The following is a 17349-nucleotide window of genomic DNA, read 5'->3' on the forward strand; positions in this document are numbered from 1 at the left end:
CCAAATCTCACCAATTGTGTTTACTTGGGCCAATGGACAGCCACATTTACCATCACATGCCAGGAGTCATTAGCAGAGCAGTCCAAAGGGAAGGAATGTTTCACTCACGCTTGTACCACTGCTTCAGGCCTTTGAAAGTTGTCTGCAGCTCTACGAGGCTCGTTCCAGCTTTGAGGAGTTTAAAGTTCCTATGTGTGTGTTGCCTGCTACTATTAGCAACAATGTGCCAGGCACAGACTATAGCATTGGTGCTGACACTGCCTTGAATGCTATTGTGGAGGTAAGACTGCGCATCTTTTAGAAGTTAAGATGATAAAATGCATAAGAGGAGGATACCTAACGACCTTGAAATGTCTAGTTTTCTTAAATAATACAGTTACTGTATTTATTTAATAGTTTAGAAGTTTTCCAAGACTGATTAAAGATTAACCTTAGAAAAGTATTTTGTTATATACTTAACTTTTGGGTACTCTCTTTTGTTATTCAAGACTGCTGCATTAGTGCTTAAGGTATTTGCTTTTACTGAGAATAAAATACTTTGCTTTCTTTGGTTTCGTTTTTATCTTATGTATTACTTAGGTAAAAGAAGAAAGCCCATGTTTTATAGATAAATGGCCCATTTATTGGATGAACTATTGACTGAGCTCAGTGCAGTAGAGCATTTAAAGTACATTAGCACTAAACACATGAATAATCCCATAGACTCCATTAGCTTTAACATCTATTAAGTGCATATAAATGCGTGGATAGTATAAGCAGTTAAGTATGTCACTGATGTTCAGTTAAACAGTGCAGAGTCAGAACAATCAGTGTTCTAGTTTTAGTCTGCCATCGTTTTTCCCTGGGGTACAACTGTTGTATGAGCTCTTTCAGTCCTGTTTACTTTGCTTACAATACAGCAAAGGGAACTGAGCTGAGATGTAATGCAAACAAATGAATAAATCTTACCAGCTCTTTCATCAAACCCATCATTAGCAAGCCATATAACTAATTATGAAGTAATTGGCCAAGAAAGTCAAGCCTACAGATCCAGGGGGTTGGGAAAGGCAGGTTTGTTTTCCTGCTTTAGGTAGTGTTACTTACACAGAGAGTGAAAAAGCTCCAGTAGATAACTGGAAGAGCTGTGTCAGAAAACAGGGTGGACTGGCCTTTGGGAGCTGCAGTGCAGCATCCCTGGGGTGAGATGTCCTAAGGTGTTGCGTGAGCACATCATGTAGCCACATGTTCATAGGCAGGACATGGTACTTTACCAGTCCTTTAGCTGTTTCCCCCTTGGTCTGACATTTATAGAAGTAGGTAAATCTGCTAATTGTGGCTGATGCACGTTTAAAAGTGATAAATGAAAACACAGTGGGGCAACAAATGATCACATATAGTGTTGCTTCCTCTTACTTAATAGTTTTTGGTACTAATTTAATTACAGTTTGTATAGATTTCAGTAGTGCTCTCAGTAATAAGAAAATGGTTGTATCTTCTGAATTTTATTGTCGTTAGGATGTTTAGTTAATGCTAATAGTAGAACATTTGATTTGGTGAAGTTTTAAATATTGGGATTTTTCATTAAGCTGGATCAGTTCATATGAAAGCTCAACTAGTAATGCAATTCCAGAAGGATTCCACATGCCTTGTTTAAGATGTCTGAAACCTGCACCAGGTGTTTTAGGTTCGGCTTTTCCAGCCTGTAGGGTAGTGTATGAATTAATGATTCGTTAAAGTCCATTTGTGCCAATTTCACATCTCGGTATTTCTGTCACAGTCATTCTGAGAAAGCAAGAATAGTAGAAAGTTTCTACTCCATCTCTTGTACAGTCAAGGATAGAAACCCTTCTAAGTAGATTTCAAGTGATTAGTCCCATACACAATGACTGATCTACCTCCTTGCTTAGTACTTGGAGGTTCTCAAAAGGCAGAAAATTTCATTCTACTACTAGCAGATGGAAAACCTTTTTAGAAATCTTGGGGTTTACAAATATTTTGAGTCTCTGAAAATGGTGGAAATCTGCATGTGTGTATTTATTTATTGTCTAAAGACAAGACATAGTACCTATCCAGTTGCAGGCAGCTTTTTAAAAAATGAGTTAAAATATTTTCAGTGCTATAGTATTCTGGAAAAATTTTAATGAAACAAGGTTTGGAAAGAGAAAGTAAAGTGCTCGGGGACACTGTAAAACCCAAGAAATGTAAAAGTGTCATTTTGAAAAACTGATGGAAAGTCAGCATGGACTTTTGTGATGAAAGTCAACATGGACTTTTATGCTTAGGATAGCAGAACATCCATATTCTGAATAAATTCATGTGAATGCTGCACTTCTCTGTGTAAGCACATAATATGCATATAGGCAAATACATAAAATATGTATACATTAAATTACCTGTATCTTTTTCTGTCTTGACCTAAATACATGCATACACTGGTCTTAGTCTTTATATGCATTAAACTGTGTTATGTTAGAAGTTCTGGAGTTTTTATATTAAGTTTTCTCATGTATCAGTTAATTATTTGTTCTGTGATCTGTTAGGTATTGTTTTAAGGACCATATTGCTCACAGTCTGAATTTCAGCCTGAAAGTAGTATTTTCAGTTAGCTGAATGAAGGTTCTGGTTTTAAAAAACTGAAACAGAAATACCTCAAATATTACAGCACCTACAGTTACTCATTCAGAAAATCAGTAAGGCATGGGGATTTTTTAAAGTTACCATAATTCAGGTTGCAAGATGACAAGCTTTCCCGGTACTTTCATTTCCGTTTTTACTAAATTGATAGTTGGGACAGTACATCAGTTTCACAAAATTCTTCCTGTCACAAAATGTGGTATATCCTATTTATTTATTTGTTTCTAAGACAAGAAGATAGGATCTATTTCTCTTACTTGCTTTCCGAAAGGAAGATACATTAATCAACAACTTTAAAATAACTTTGAGTGGTAGAAAAATTCATTCCAGGAGGTGAGTTCATCAAATAGATTTTTGAGTATTATTAAAACCTAGAGGTGGATAGTAACCTAGTTCCTAAGTTTCTGTACTAAAATTCCTGGGTATTGCCACACTGGGGATTGCCTCTGTCTTTGTTACTTCCCCCATCTCTTAGGCAGCTCTAATAAATTTTGCTGTTAACTGGTTTCATGTAAGCAACAGATCTCATTGTAGAGAACATTCCTTATGCTGGTCAGAGTAAGGTGCAAGTGAAGATTGCAGTCTTCTTATAGTAAGTATGTACCTGTTAATAAAAAACCAAAAACATTTCAAAACATGTACCAGTAGTGTTTGAAAGAACTAATTATATTTATGTAGAAATCATTACCAGAAAGTAATTGGGCTATACATGCTAAGGACTTAAGAAATTTGGTATAGATAGGAATGTAGTGAATTTTAATAACAATGCTAAGAAGAAGTAAGGTTAAGTAATTGAGTTAAAGAAGAGAAGTTTATTCATACCAGAATTCATTAAAAAGCTTCATTATATCTATTTGTATCTGTGTTAGAAAACACAGATACACAACTGGTTAATGCCACTACAAACCAAAATGAATTCTTGTTTCAGTATTTGCAGGAAGCAAGTAGATGTTAAGAGTTGCTAGGATATAAACACTTTATTTTTACTCTGGTGTTCAGTGTATGATTTATAAGAAACACTTTATTTGGTAATTATTATAGTTATGTGGATGATGCCATTTTGGAATTCCTTAAAAGATCCATTTTTTATAAATGCTTTATTTTTAATCTTTTTTGTTACCAGTCAGTGACACAAAGTTGCATGACACAGAAAAATGTAAAGAATCAGGGGTTTTAGTGCATACTGAGGCTCTCGTGTCTCTGAGCAGACGTGTGACCGCATCAAGCAGTCGGCCAGCGGCACCAAGCGCCGCGTGTTCATCATCGAGACCATGGGCGGCTACTGCGGCTACCTGGCCAACATGGGCGCCCTGGCAGCAGGAGCTGATGCTGCTTACATCTTCGAAGAGCAGTTTGATATCAGAGAGCTCCAGGTACTCACCACCTTTTGCTCATTTTTAAGTAGATCCTAAAGTTGTTGTATGTGTATATCACAATGTGTTCACTTGAAGTAGATGGCTCAGCTTAGACTGGGCCTAAAAGCTGCATTTGTCATGCCAGTTCCTGTGCCATAACATTATATAAAGGAATGTAGACAGAGTTATTGTTGACACCCAAGTTCAGTAAAATGACAAAAATAATTGTATTGGCCATTAAGCACTACTAGATGAATTGTTTCATTTTTAGTCTTCAGATTGAAATTCAAATTCAATGAACAGACCTGGGTAGTTTTAAAATAAAGCCAAAACCAAGAGAAGACTATTTTTCCATGATGGGAGGATTGTGTTAGAAGGCTGTTCAGGACAGGAACTGACCAGAATGTCAAGTTTATTAAATACTGACTCTGTTACCACAGCTATTCAGAACATGTCTGGAGGTGTTACTAAAATAAAGCCCTCAGGCTTTAAGGATTATGGATTGTGGTGTAGTACATACACTGATACGGAACTTCTCTACTTGTGAGGATTTTACACTTCCGAGGTGGTTAGTGCTAGCTGCAGTCGTGGACAAATGCTAAGCTAAAAGGATAGAAATTTATTTCCTGAAAAGCAGAGAGATGTGAAATGAATCAGAACTTACCCCACTCAGCTGTTGGCAGGACTGGAAGTAAGGGCAGGCTGTGAACTTCAGTGGCAATTTCTGTATTTTTATGTGCATCAAGCTTGATGCTGTAGCAGTAAAGCATATAAAAACCACCTTTGAGTTAATAAAAATACGTTACTTCTGATGTGGAGAAGGGTGTTAGTTTTAACCCAAGATGAACAGCCATGCACAGTATGCTATCCTGAATCTCCAAAAATCTCAATAATTTGAATTTGCATGTAATGCTTTTTGTGGAATATTTGACAGAAGTTCTCGAGAAATGAAGGCTCATTAAGGTTGTTTTAGAGTTCTGCATGGCCCTTTAAAAATACTTCTGTTGTTTCTAGGCTAATGTGGAACACTTGACTGAAAAAATGAAAACCAGTATCCAGCGTGGTCTAGTGCTGAGGTAGGTAAAAGTAGATGTAATAGATGGCATCAGTGACACTGAGCATTCCCAGCCAGGTAGGCTGCTTGGCCACTTGGAGTGACACTCCAAGTCAGTATTCCTTGATTATTCCTTTAACTTGAGATTTTTAGTAAAGCTGCTGCTCCAGAAGGCAATTCTGGGACCTGTCTGGAAGTTCAAGTCCAAAACTTACTTCTATGTAAATATATTTGCTCTAAAACTTTACCCTATTTTCAGTCTATTTTCTCATCGGGTTTGTCTTTTATTCTAGATTCTTTCTTACTAAAGGTAGTGCATTACATACACTATGACCTTTGCTATAAAAATCCTAAAAATCATGAGCCTGTAACATGGAAGTGAGTGTATGTGATGAGATGAAAATGTCCAAGCCAGGATTACTGCTATCAAGAAAAGGGAAAACACTTACCAATTAGTACCTGTAAAGAGATCCAGTGCTTTATAGTAAATTTGCTAACTATCTGGCCTTAATTGTTACAGAAATGAGAACTGCAATGAGAACTACACAACTGATTTCATTTATCAGCTGTATTCTGAAGAAGGAAAAGGAGTGTTTGACTGTCGAAAAAATGTATTGGGTCATATGCAGCAGGTAAATAAAACCCTAAAGTTACAGACAAGACTAACTTTGTATGCACAAAGTACATACACTGTTCAAGTATTTCAAACAAGTCTGACTCAAGGGAAAAAAGTGTGTATTTTTGTTTGTAGGCAACTCAAAAGGTTTTTTTAGCATTTTATTGCAAACCCTTTTGAAAAATCTAGGGAAAAAATGCATTAGATTCTTTATGATTTTCATTTTTATCCTCTCCTCTCTAAATAAATCAATATTGAACTTTTTGTCTTATAATTAATTGTAATACCTTCTTCATAATACACTGACCTGCCCATCCATAATGTATCTGCTTCTTGAACCCTGGAAGAGCAGAGATTTCAGTAAGAAAATTGTGCAAAGGGCTGTTTTTGTGGAAGAGACAGAAGTCAGCTACTCCTTTGGCGTGTGTTACCTGCATTTCTTTTATCTCACTAAGCAGCTTGTTAGTGGACAAAGGGAGTTCCTGATTTGGCTACACTCATCACCAAGGCTGAGGTGGAGGGAAGTGTACAGTCCCCTCCATTCTTCTAAGTGAGAAGTAGTATTGATTCTGTGAGAATACTACAGCTGTTGAACACAAATTTTAAACACCTTCGATTGATTTATGGGGCGGGGCTTTTGGTTGGTTTGTTTTTTAAGTGGGGGAAATGGAAATAAGAGGTAGAACAGGCCATTAGCAGAGATAACTGATAAAACAAGACACCAATCCTGGTTTGATAAGCTAACCCAAAATTCAATTTTTGCACAGGGTGGAGCACCTTCACCGTTTGATAGAAATTTTGGGACAAAAATTTCAGCAAAAGCTATGCAGTGGATCTCCAAAAAACTGAAAGAAACCTACCGGAAAGGTGCAGAAATGTTTGGTGCAGTCTCTCGTTACTGTCTTTGATTGTCTATCAGTATATAAGACTACTCCACTTTGCAAACGTATGAATGTTTGTTAAGTCAACCTTCTTCTTCCCCTCAGTAGTGCCTTGCTGTGCTTCCTGCTGTATAAGCATTTCCACCTGAGTGAGGTCAATAATTCAGATAGCTGTTTTATCATCCTCTTAAACAAAATAGCCAGTGTGACTGCAGGTTTTCATGCATGCAGGAATTGATGCTTGTATAGTTACATCTGTTCTTTTTTGTTTCATGCTGCCTTCATGGGAGACAGAAGAAGGTAATATGTCTTCTTTGGGAATTTCTGAAAAGCACTGTTTCCTAAAATCTAAGCTAGAACTGGATGCTAAAATTCAATCCTTTTGTTGCTTAATTGCACTACAATTTCATTGCTAATCACCAAAGTTAAGCTAAAAAGTGAAGATCTAACCCTATTAAAGCACTAATTTGATGTTTTATCATTCTGTTAAATAATCAGTAGCTGAAATTAAGCTACTGTAAGTTTTCGATTCAGCTTAATTACAGAAAAATTGTATTTGCCCTTATACATGTAAGAAAGATGCTGAATTACTTCGTTCTTTTTAGGAAAAGTATTTGCCAATACCGATGACTCAGTCTGTTTGCTGGGAATGCGGAGACGCAACCTCGTTTTTCAACCCGTGGCTGAGCTCAAGAGTGAAACAGACTTCATGTACGTGTGCACTCCCTGGTGGTGAACACCTCACCACAGCTTGCCTTGCACCACTTCCAACACTTCCCCCCACCTTACTGCTTTTGCCTTGGGCCTGCATTCTCCCAGCTCCACTTGGATTGTTCACTTCTCTGTGTTTCCTTTGTGCTTTTACTTCATCCTCCTTACACTTCAGAGTCTCTTGGTGAAGTCTGGGACTCTGCTGTCCTGTTAAGTAACTTTCATGTGATTGCCTTTGCCCTGATGCCTAGAATTACTTCTGTTTCAGTTCAGTGGGGCAGCATTTTTGTCCCAAATTAGGTATTATGTTTAACACCTTCCAGTAAGATCTGTTCATTCCTTTGGGACTGTGTGTCCTTGATTCTCCTCATTTTGGGTCAGCATTTACATCGTCTCAGGAAGGCAGTGCCTGATCCCACATGTATCTCACCTCCCTGTTTTCCCCCACAGACACAGGATTCCCAAGGAGCAGTGGTGGCTGAAGCTGCGACCACTGATGAAGATCCTGGCCAAGTACAAGACCAGCTACGATGTGTCAGACTCAGGCCAGCTGGAACACGTGGCCATGCTCCCAAAGGAGGCTGAGACTGGAGCCATCTAAACACACCACATTTAGATTGTTGTCATAGATGCACATTGTGAGTAACAATGCTTTAGAATTGTTACAGCTTTGTTTTGTAACATTTAAATTATTGTTCCAGCACTTTACGTGAAACAAGACGTTCAGCTGTCACACAGATTTTGTCCTGTTTGTGTGTATGTTTGAAACAAACCCTTGCATCTAATGGAAAACACCAGTTACTGATACTGCCCTTTAACAAGCAAGTGCAACACCGTTCTATGCACTCCGTAAGTTACTCATCTACTGCACTTTGTTTCAGAGTACTTACACCCCAAAAATAAGTGTAGATGGCTAGTTTTTGTGTTGAGTTACAGGATGTGCTTAATGTTTCTGAAGTGAAATAAAATACTGTTGCAAACATCACGTGTGTTCATTTGCTTTTAAACAACTGGGGGAATAGCACTTTCAGGATTCTCTGTACAAACCAGTGAAGGAAAAAAGAAACACTCCTTTTCCTTCCCTAACCCTGCAGAAAGTAGGCACACCAGGGCAAGTGTTTCTCATTGCTGCTTCAGGATTAGGCTAGGAGTTGGAATCCTTTCTCCTTGTACAGGAATGATAAAACCAGTTCTTGGATTTGGGAAGGGGGAGGAGTAACTTTAGCAACTTGAGATTCAGAAGGGTGTAACCTGGCCCTTGCTTCATCTTTCCTTTTTATCAGAGCTTTTTTTAAGATTGTTAACACCCCCCTCCCATACTGATGAAAAAGGGTAATGAGGCTGACAAACAGCCAAAAATGTTTTCTCATGCCAGTTTATGTTACCTGGACCATGACAACAAGGTAGGTAAATACTAAGTCATGACATACTGAAATCTGACTGGATGTTGCCCAACTGTCAAGCTGAACTGAACTTTATATAGAATAGGGATTCGCCCACTGCACTCTCAGCTTGGTGGAATGTACTGTCACAGACTGCTCAGGCTTATGCAAAGACAGCTGGAATTACCACACCACAGAATGACATCTGTCAGTATGAGAGACAGTTCTTTATTTATCCAACTGCAGACATGATTTCAAACAAAACACCATTTAAAACTAGACTTTTCCATATACAAAAATATTTCATTTATATAGTATCCATGTGCAATTGGAAGAATGAGGCTTCAGTATAAGATTAAGGTCTGTCTTTGCCATGCAGAGCATGTAATTCTTGCTCTCAAATACTGTATGGTTAGAAAATGTTTCACATCGTTATCTGAGAAGGGGAGCTTCTAACTGGTTTGGTGAACACTGTTAAAAAACAGCAATGAGTACTGCAGCTGGACCATAGCACTGCTAAAAGTTACTAAAAAACCCCTAATGCTGTAGTCACAGAGATTGGCTTGTTTTCTGTGAATGTTCAGCTGCAAAGTCATCGTTTGACCCATGAGGGATCTTTGGTGATATCTGCATTTTCTGGGCCAAGTACAGCTTGACCACGAGTGCTCTTCCCAACTGCAAGGTACCTTGGGAAAAAAAAAGAAAATCCATGAACAAGTGAGAAGCTGCTACATTCAGTTAACCATAGCTCTCCTATACAGGTTAAAAATACTCCCATCTCAGGAAGAGCGTCCTTTGCTACATACAGCTTCTGTTTTGCCCAGTCATCACAACAGTCTCTCCTTAACCCTGTACTTGGCCATACTGGAATTCTTACATTTACAGTGGAATTCAGAATGCTACAAGTGGAGTAGAACCAGCTCATACAGTGAGTGTACTCATGCTCCAGACAGTTTCTGGACCTTTCAGAAGTAAATCAAACCTAATCTCCCACAAATTCAGAGTGTAGGAGGGAGTTACATCTGCTAAACATGCAATAAGCAGCATATAATTAACATATCCTTTTCTAGGTTACAGAAGAAAATGCTGAAACTAGTAAGAAAGGCCAAGGGAAGAAATCCAGTGACTTAAATATGACAACTGAGCACAGGCTTACTTGTTTGATACATCAACCAGGTTAGCACTGTTGACAGCAAAAAGTTGTTCTCTGTGCAACTGCTTCATTTCATCTGAAATCCCATATAAGAAATGACCCATTCCTACAAAAAAGAGGACAAAACCACACACTGCACTGGTGCACTGGAATCTGTCCCAGTGACATGCAGGAGTAAGAGCAAACTACAATAGGAACATGTGCTGGAAAGGAATAGAGACAGACTACCATCAAACCATTGTTCTGAGAGAATATCCAACTGAATCAAGCATTTTAAGTTAAAACCAGGGTGAGGTAGTAACAGTTTCCTATTTAGGAAAAAACCAAATTATTTTGGCAAATGATTTAGTTTGTCAAAAATCTGAACATAATGGTGGTCCAGGAAATCTAGATGTAATTCATTCTGAAGAGTGGGGGTTCTTTCTAACAACTTTTTAAACAAACTGTATTTCATGAACCTTCTATTTTTAGAACTTTGATTTCCAATCATATATGTGCAATGTGAAGGTTTGATCACCTTCTTGTACTACACACAGAAATCTGCACACAAATGCTTTAATGCTTTTGTTGAAATACTTGCCTACAGCATTTTAATACTAAAATTAATATAATGGCTTGTTGAACAACCAGAGAACTCCAAAATAGTAATAGAAAAGCTGCTTGTCAGGGAAATAAAGGTGGCTGGGAGGACTTGGGTCAACTAGTCCAACCTCCTGCCCAAGGCAGGGCTGACTTCCCAGCCAGGTAAGGTTTTCATATCCATATGCAGGGCCCAGTGACTCAAAAGGATGAAGGTGTTCCTTGCACCAGTTCCCAGGCCTCTGGAACAAAGCTCTCCTATTCAGTGCTCTGTTAAGATCTGTGTTCAAATGCCAAAGAGTATTTGTCATCCCTCACTGACACCAACACCCAGCAGGCAGGCACTGCACTCATGTGCACCTCACACTGATTGCTTTTTAACTACCCAGACCAAAACCAGATTCTGTCAGGTAAAAGTCAGCTTCATTTGAAGTGTTCTTGATTAAAAAGTCAGTGTTACTACAAGCACATTTTAAAATAATGCTGGTCTTAACCTTGTAATTCCTTTGTGTATAGGAAGGAAACAAATTTATCAGGGCAAGTTTTGGACTGAAATTCAGCTGAGAATGAGGGAGATAAGGAAGTGAGGAAAGCAAAGCTACATATCAGTAAGCTGAAAAGATGTGAAAATACTACCAAGGCATCATGAGTGTGCAGATCTGCAAAGAAGATAACACCCTCCATCCCAGCAGACAGCCTTCTGTGCTTTAACTTCTTCAGAGAACATAAGCACAAAAGGCTAGTGACATTCACAGTCAATTATGCCTGCTTCAGTCAGGAAACAATCCCTCAGCTCTTTCTGAATCAGAAGACCAGTATTTCTTTTCATCTGTCTGCATTTAACGCTTTCCAAACCCAAAGTAATTTCCTCAATCTACCTCCATCTGATGCAGAAGAGCAGTATGAACACAAAACTTCAGCAGAGCCTGAGTGCATGAGGTGTTTCTGAAAGGGAGCAACAGGAACCAACTGATTCATTGAAACTGCCATTATCTCTCATCTGCCAAACACAAATTTTACCATCTGACATGGTTTAGCAAACTATTTTCTTCCCTTTAAATGTAAACTAGAAAGTAAATAAACATTGACAGCCCTGGGAGGATGATGAGAAGGTACCTTTATCTGAAGGAGCTATTGGTGCATCCACAGCAGCAAACACTGCTAGTTTAGCTTCATCAATATCTTGCTGTGTGAATTCTCCAGATTTGGCCCATTCAACTGCTTTTTCAAATGTTTTCAAAGTGGCTAACGAATTTGGGTCTCTTAGAAGAAAAAGGAAACATAAAAATTAATTACTTCAGTCTTACAAAATGAAAAACTAAAATTCCTTTGTTCTCACTTCATTTATAATTTACTATGCATCATACAAACATACATGGGAAAAAACGAATTATAAACTTCTTTTTTGTACAAAAAGAGGTTTTGGTGTTTGGTTTTGTATTTCTTTTCCAGAAGAAAATAGCGTTACAAACCAAGCAGATTTGGAATTTTAGATACACAGGTGCAGAAGTTCAGCTGCCTATAAGTAGTTCCAAGAGGGTGTAGAGAGAAGTGGTGTAAAAGGAGCAGGTCAGGTAAGCCAGCACTGCTCACAGTGGGCTCAGAAAGCAGCACTGCCATTACTGCCCACCCCAGGAATATTTATGATATGCCCTATCTTCTCTCAGTTGCTTTTCTTGCCACACCTGTTTTTACTCTCTGTAAAACAGGTGCCACAGGTTAACTACTACTGGCAAGTTAAGGACTACTGCCAGGACAAGTCCTACCATGTTGAAGCTTCACAGAAAGGCCAGGCTGCTCAAACCTCAGTTAGGAATCGTGACCAAGCACTGTGCCAGGCTACCTTTGGGCTAGGAAAACGACTGAAGCCAGGACTCCATCCACACAACACTTCTAGTGAGAATTGCAACTACAATACCTCCAGTTCAAATTTCATCTGAAAGTGCCTTGGTATGCCAAATATGAGGTAACTGTTCTGGACTGGCAAAGAAGAGGAATAGAAAAAAAGGATCAAGCAGTTCTAGTTCATCACCAGCAATGCTTTCTGCTGAATCTCTGATGATTTCAGCCAGTCGCTGAAGGAAGCTGCATACTTTCAAACTCAGAACCTTAGGGAACATCACTATTCTACTTCATGGTCTCAAATTTAGAGTAGTCTTGAATTTCCTTCTTTTAGGGCCTCCTTAACCCAGAAATAAACAAGTGAAAGCCAGTTTTACATAAATCTGATACTGAGACAGTAAACACCAAAGTGCAGAGGTGCAGCAGTGGTTGCTACCAGCAGAGATAAATTAAGCTTTCCCAAGGACACAAACAAGAGAAAGCAAGGATGGGTTCATTAGGCAATCTAACTTCATCAGCACTGAATCATTTAATTTCATCCCTTTTATTTCACTTCTTGAAAGACTGCTACAACGAGTCAAGAATAAGACACATCCAAATGCAGTCAGTGGTCCCCTCAGCCATCGAGAACAAACCCACTGTTACCTGTAGGAGTAGAATGTGAATATGCCACTGTGACTAAGTTTAGCACCTCCACCATAGGCCCCTCCTTTCTCTCTGATTTCTGTATGTAGGAACTTAGCTGTCATCAACCGTGCAAGAACTCGAAGGCTGGAACGAAAGAAATAGAAGCAGCAAAGATGTGAAGTGAACTGGAAAACAGTAATAGTCTCAACTACCTCTAAAGCTCACTCAGATCCCCATTTGCAATGCATTGCTTCTTACAATCCACAACACTAATGATAGCAATACTCAGTATTTAGTAATAGCTGAATAACATCACATCACTGTAAGAGCAGCACTAAACTTTGTTACATACAGTAGGACCGTCAACTCAGGACATATCCAAGTAGGCAGGGCTGTTTATTCCAAGGTAGGGGATAGCAGCCCCTCATTACTTTATCTCAGCCTTTACAGGGCTTCTCTGGGCCCAGCCATGCAACAGTTGCTTCATAAAGATTTTGTGACAAATGTGCTGCAAATCATTTTCTACCAACACTCCATTTTCTTCAGTCAGCCCAACCCTTTCCATTTTGTTTTGTGCTGCGCAGTGCACAGAGAAGCTCCCTGATGTTTCGCTTCCCACCTGGCATAGTCTGCAGCTGTGTAGGGAACTGTTCGAATGCACTCCCCAATATAGTTCACTGGGAAGGGAAGCACAAAATGGGTCTTCATCTGGCATGGCTTGAAAGTAGGATCCTAAGAGAAGAACACATTATTGCCACAGTTAGCAGAGGAGACTATTTATCCATCTGAGAACTCTCTTTTCTGAGAGCCACGAAATTCTGCCAAACATACAGACACACAAATGCTAAAGCTGCCACTTATCCTACCCTGCAACCAGTGGCATTTTGCTTGTGCCTGTACCAGCAATTCAATACAAAGAACTGCCTTGGAAAACTACAGGAGAGGGACACTATACATCAGCTACCCATCCTTGCAGCCCCACTTCTCAGTGCTATGTATTCTGAATCATTACCAAGGAGTCTGGATTTGGCCATGGATTTACTTTGATTGAAACACGTGTTCATAACTCTCCACTTGTGTCACACACATAACATGGTCACCACATCGTATCCCAATCCATCTACTAAGTTCTAGACATTGAAAACAGAGTCAGAAAAAAGTAGACTATGACAGCAGCTGTAGTATAAATTCCTGCTCAAACACCCCCTGCAATAGACTCAATTCTTCATTACAACCCCACTTCCAAACTTGCACTCCTCTTCATGTCTCTGGGCCTCTGCAGAGCTCATTCCTTTGCCTCTTCCACACATACATCTGCTGGTGTGCTCACTTAAGCACAAGCAGACCCTTACACACCTCCAGTGGCGCCGTTTCAGAGCTTCCCATCCTTTCTTAAATTCAGAAACCCCATCCCCAGCCCCTCACACAACTCTGGCTGGCTGGGCCAAGCAGAGCAGTGTATTTACAGCACTGGTCAGCAGGCAAAACCTGGGCTGAGCTCTCCCTGCCCCTCTCTTCTAAAAGGAGAGCTCATGGTGTACTTTTCTTTCCTGTAGCCAAATACAGATCTCATTTTCACTAATTCTCTTCTGTCAGGTGTCATTCACATTCAGAATCATTTAGAGAGGGGACCAAGGAAAGGAAGAGACTAACTGGAACTGATTAAGTTTGATGGTCAGTTGTGGAACTGAAGGGCATGAATTATGTTTCAGTGCTGTGCTTCTGTAACAGCTTAAGATGGACCATTACATCAACAACAGCCCAGAAATACCGATATCCCCCACCAATAATGTACTTACATTAACTAATTTCCTTGTGATCTGCAAACCAGTAACCATTTCACTTCCCACAGGTTTCACTTCTGAAGATTTCTACGAGAGAGAGACCTCATATTAAAAGATGATTTAACAATTTAGACCAAGACTACCACAAATGCAACCCCTTCCACTCAAACTTGTTTAAGGCAATCATCAAACCACGCCTTCACAAACATAAACAAGGTATTAAATTACTTCTTTATATTTCTGACACAACTGCCAAATTAACTTCCCTCCAAGAGTAATCTGGCACTGAGAGACATCAAGAGCCACATTAAAGGAGGCCCATAAAGTTACAAACTATCATTTCACTCATGGGTGGGGAACTGGGACCTTATTCCAGTCTCATCAGAAATTAAGACAGATCTGCATAGTGACAGAGCAGGTCCTTTGTCAACTCCACTGAACCAAGCATATTTTGTGCCAAATGTCCTGAACACCATGATAACAAACCAAATTCCTATGCAACTGAGGAACTGCACATCATGCCCTATTTGCTTTTGGCCAACATTTCAACTAAAGCTCAGCTAAAAAAGAAGTTACAGTTTTATGCAACAGGGGAAGGAAGAAGATCTTTTTCCGCATCCCACGCCAAAGCAGTAACCCCAGAGTAAGGCTTAACAGCTGACCTACAGCATTTCTGTTGTCCACTCACTGCAGTGAACACAGTCCATGGCAAAACACAGAGCAGCTGAGCACAGAGATGACTGCCAGATTTCTTCAGACATCTTTGTATGGACACAGTATCTGAGGTCAAACTTTTGGTGGCACAATGGTATTGACACTATCAGGCCAACTGTATTTGATGCCCTAATCACAAATGACAATTTCTCACCTCAATCACATGGGGACGAACAGGTTTTCGCTCTTTTTTACTTTTAGCTATGCCCTTTAGAAATTTCTCTATTTCTTTGGATGCTTCTGGTATCTGCTGAGGTGCTGCATTCACTGAACATCTGTCAAAAATATGTATCAAGTTTTTAAATATGGTTTTGTGTTTTCAGAGAGTCTTTTATAATTTGTACCACTTTGTCTTTCCAAACATTTTCTATTAAATCATCAGAATGTTAGGTCAGTGATTGCTGACAATCATTAACAGAGAGAAAGGCAAAATACTCAATCTAGCATCTGATATGAAAAAGAAAAAAAATTACAGTCCAATTGCTTTTCTTTTGCTTGACCTAGAACACTTTCAGACCAAAGCTGAGCAGTAGCTGTCAAACCACTTTGGTGCACAAGACAGGACTAGCTCAGTTTTGCAAATAAAAATGTCTCTGAAGGAAAATAATGCCCTCTGTAGCCTCTCTGTAGTGGCAGCCCTACCACAGTTTTGAACAGTACAGACATTTACATAATTTCATTTATCATTTTGTACTTCAAAAAACAAAATTTTGCAACTTCTGTCACTTCAAACAGACCCATTTATGGAACTAATGCATCTGACATTAAACACCTTAATGTGATCTCTACTTTTTCCAATATATGCATCAAGCAGGTTTCAGAATGTCACTGCTTTCCTTTTAGGAGCAAAACAAAAACCAAAACCAAACTATATTCAACTGTTACAACACAATGTAACAGTATTTGTCTAATGAGCACCTTGAAGGGGCAAAAAAAGGCAGATTTTTGACTATTTTTGTAAAACTGCACAGATCACTTACAAGCTTTGGGTACAACAGTCACCTATGAAATTTGCTCTAAGTCTCTCATACCATTTAAAAACTGAACAAAATGAGCTAGCATAGCTACCACTCTGTAAGCAAGGGGAATTTAAATTAACATTTGTGTAGTTTTTCCACAGACATCCCATTTCACAAAACCCCAGTACACCATGAGATGCACTGAGAAAAGCACATTCACAGGCCGTGGTCCCTCTTTAACCAAAATGCCCCTTTTCTTTTTAGCTGGAACTCACCTGATGTTGTCACTATTTAATAAATACTTCTTAATGCGTGGCAGTTTACGTAGTATTGGTTTAATATCAGACATTTCTGCTATTCTCTTCATCAACTTCACCTGTGCACAAAGGGAAGGCAGAAAGACCACAGACTAAAGCAACAGGAAGAATTAACAAAAACCAGCCTGTAACTCCACAGTCAAGGATTTGGACCTTGCTGAAGGGCATTATTAACTTCTCACCTGATCCATTCCACTGAACATCTCCTGCAGCTCTCCAGAAGGTGTAAGGTTTTTGCTGGCTCTAATAGAGGCATATAAATGCCCACAATCTGGAATGCCATTTGACAGCTCCTGGGCAGTCTTCTTAACCAGCACTCTGAAATGTTCTTCCTCATCAAATCTTGGGCTGAAAAAGAATAGAAGCAGGTCTCATGCAAAAGGACACCAATGCAATTTATTATACTGAAGCATTCATCATCCCGAGTTCAACAAAGTGCTTTTAAACTTTTGGTTGTCCATTTAATCCACTATATAGTCATGCTCTTGATGCAATACGTAAGAGAAAAGACAGAAAAGAAAGACATTAGAGATAGAATCATGAAAATAAATCCCAAAATAGGATATCTAAGAAGAGGAGAATAGTTGGGGGAAGAGTGAAAAAGAGAACCCCAAAACACATGCAAACCCACAAACAAACAAAACCCAATGTACTGTACTTGTTAAATATTTCACTCCATAAATGCATCATGTCTGGCAGATTTCTATCCAAGCACAGAGATGAAAAGAGCACACCCTGAAGGAAAAAATAAACAAAACACAA

The 17349-nt window shown here is 39.2% G+C and overlaps 2 protein-coding genes across 5 annotated transcripts in view; one reads left to right on the forward strand and one right to left on the reverse strand.

The window, feature by feature from the left end:
* Positions 1-8215, forward strand: part of LOC104686451 (phosphofructokinase, platelet) — a 43253-nt gene extending 35038 nt beyond the window's left edge. The window contains exons 16-23 of one of the 3 annotated variants that reach the window (XM_010394880.2): positions 128-280; positions 3822-3986; positions 4983-5044; positions 5543-5654; positions 6406-6505; positions 6814-6819; positions 7125-7230; positions 7681-8215. In XM_010394880.2, the coding sequence (XP_010393182.1) occupies positions 128-280; positions 3822-3986; positions 4983-5044; positions 5543-5654; positions 6406-6505; positions 6814-6819; positions 7125-7230; positions 7681-7831 (855 nt within the window). In that variant the 3' untranslated portion in view covers positions 7832-8215. The remainder of the gene's footprint in view (positions 1-127; positions 281-3821; positions 3987-4982; positions 5045-5542; positions 5655-6405; positions 6506-6813; positions 6820-7124; positions 7231-7680) is intronic. The other 2 variants (XM_010394881.2, XM_019283149.2) reach the window with 2 other exon arrangements.
* A 603-nt stretch (positions 8216-8818) lies between these two features.
* Positions 8819-17349, reverse strand: part of PITRM1 (pitrilysin metallopeptidase 1) — a 28207-nt gene continuing 19676 nt past the window's right edge. For both annotated transcript variants that reach the window (XM_039549444.1, XM_020584266.1), the window contains 10 exons: positions 17246-17322; positions 16770-16935; positions 16546-16646; positions 15466-15586; positions 14613-14684; positions 13433-13545; positions 12832-12957; positions 11461-11606; positions 9769-9871; positions 8819-9298 (listed from right to left, as the gene is read on the reverse strand). In XM_039549444.1, the coding sequence (XP_039405378.1) occupies positions 9205-9298; positions 9769-9871; positions 11461-11606; positions 12832-12957; positions 13433-13545; positions 14613-14684; positions 15466-15586; positions 16546-16646; positions 16770-16935; positions 17246-17322 (1119 nt within the window). In that variant the 3' untranslated portion in view covers positions 8819-9204. The remainder of the gene's footprint in view (positions 9299-9768; positions 9872-11460; positions 11607-12831; positions 12958-13432; positions 13546-14612; positions 14685-15465; positions 15587-16545; positions 16647-16769; positions 16936-17245; positions 17323-17349) is intronic.

This window comes from Corvus cornix, chromosome 2 (genome assembly GCF_000738735.6).
Source record: "Corvus cornix cornix isolate S_Up_H32 chromosome 2, ASM73873v5, whole genome shotgun sequence".
NCBI lineage: Eukaryota > Metazoa > Chordata > Aves > Passeriformes > Corvidae > Corvus > Corvus cornix.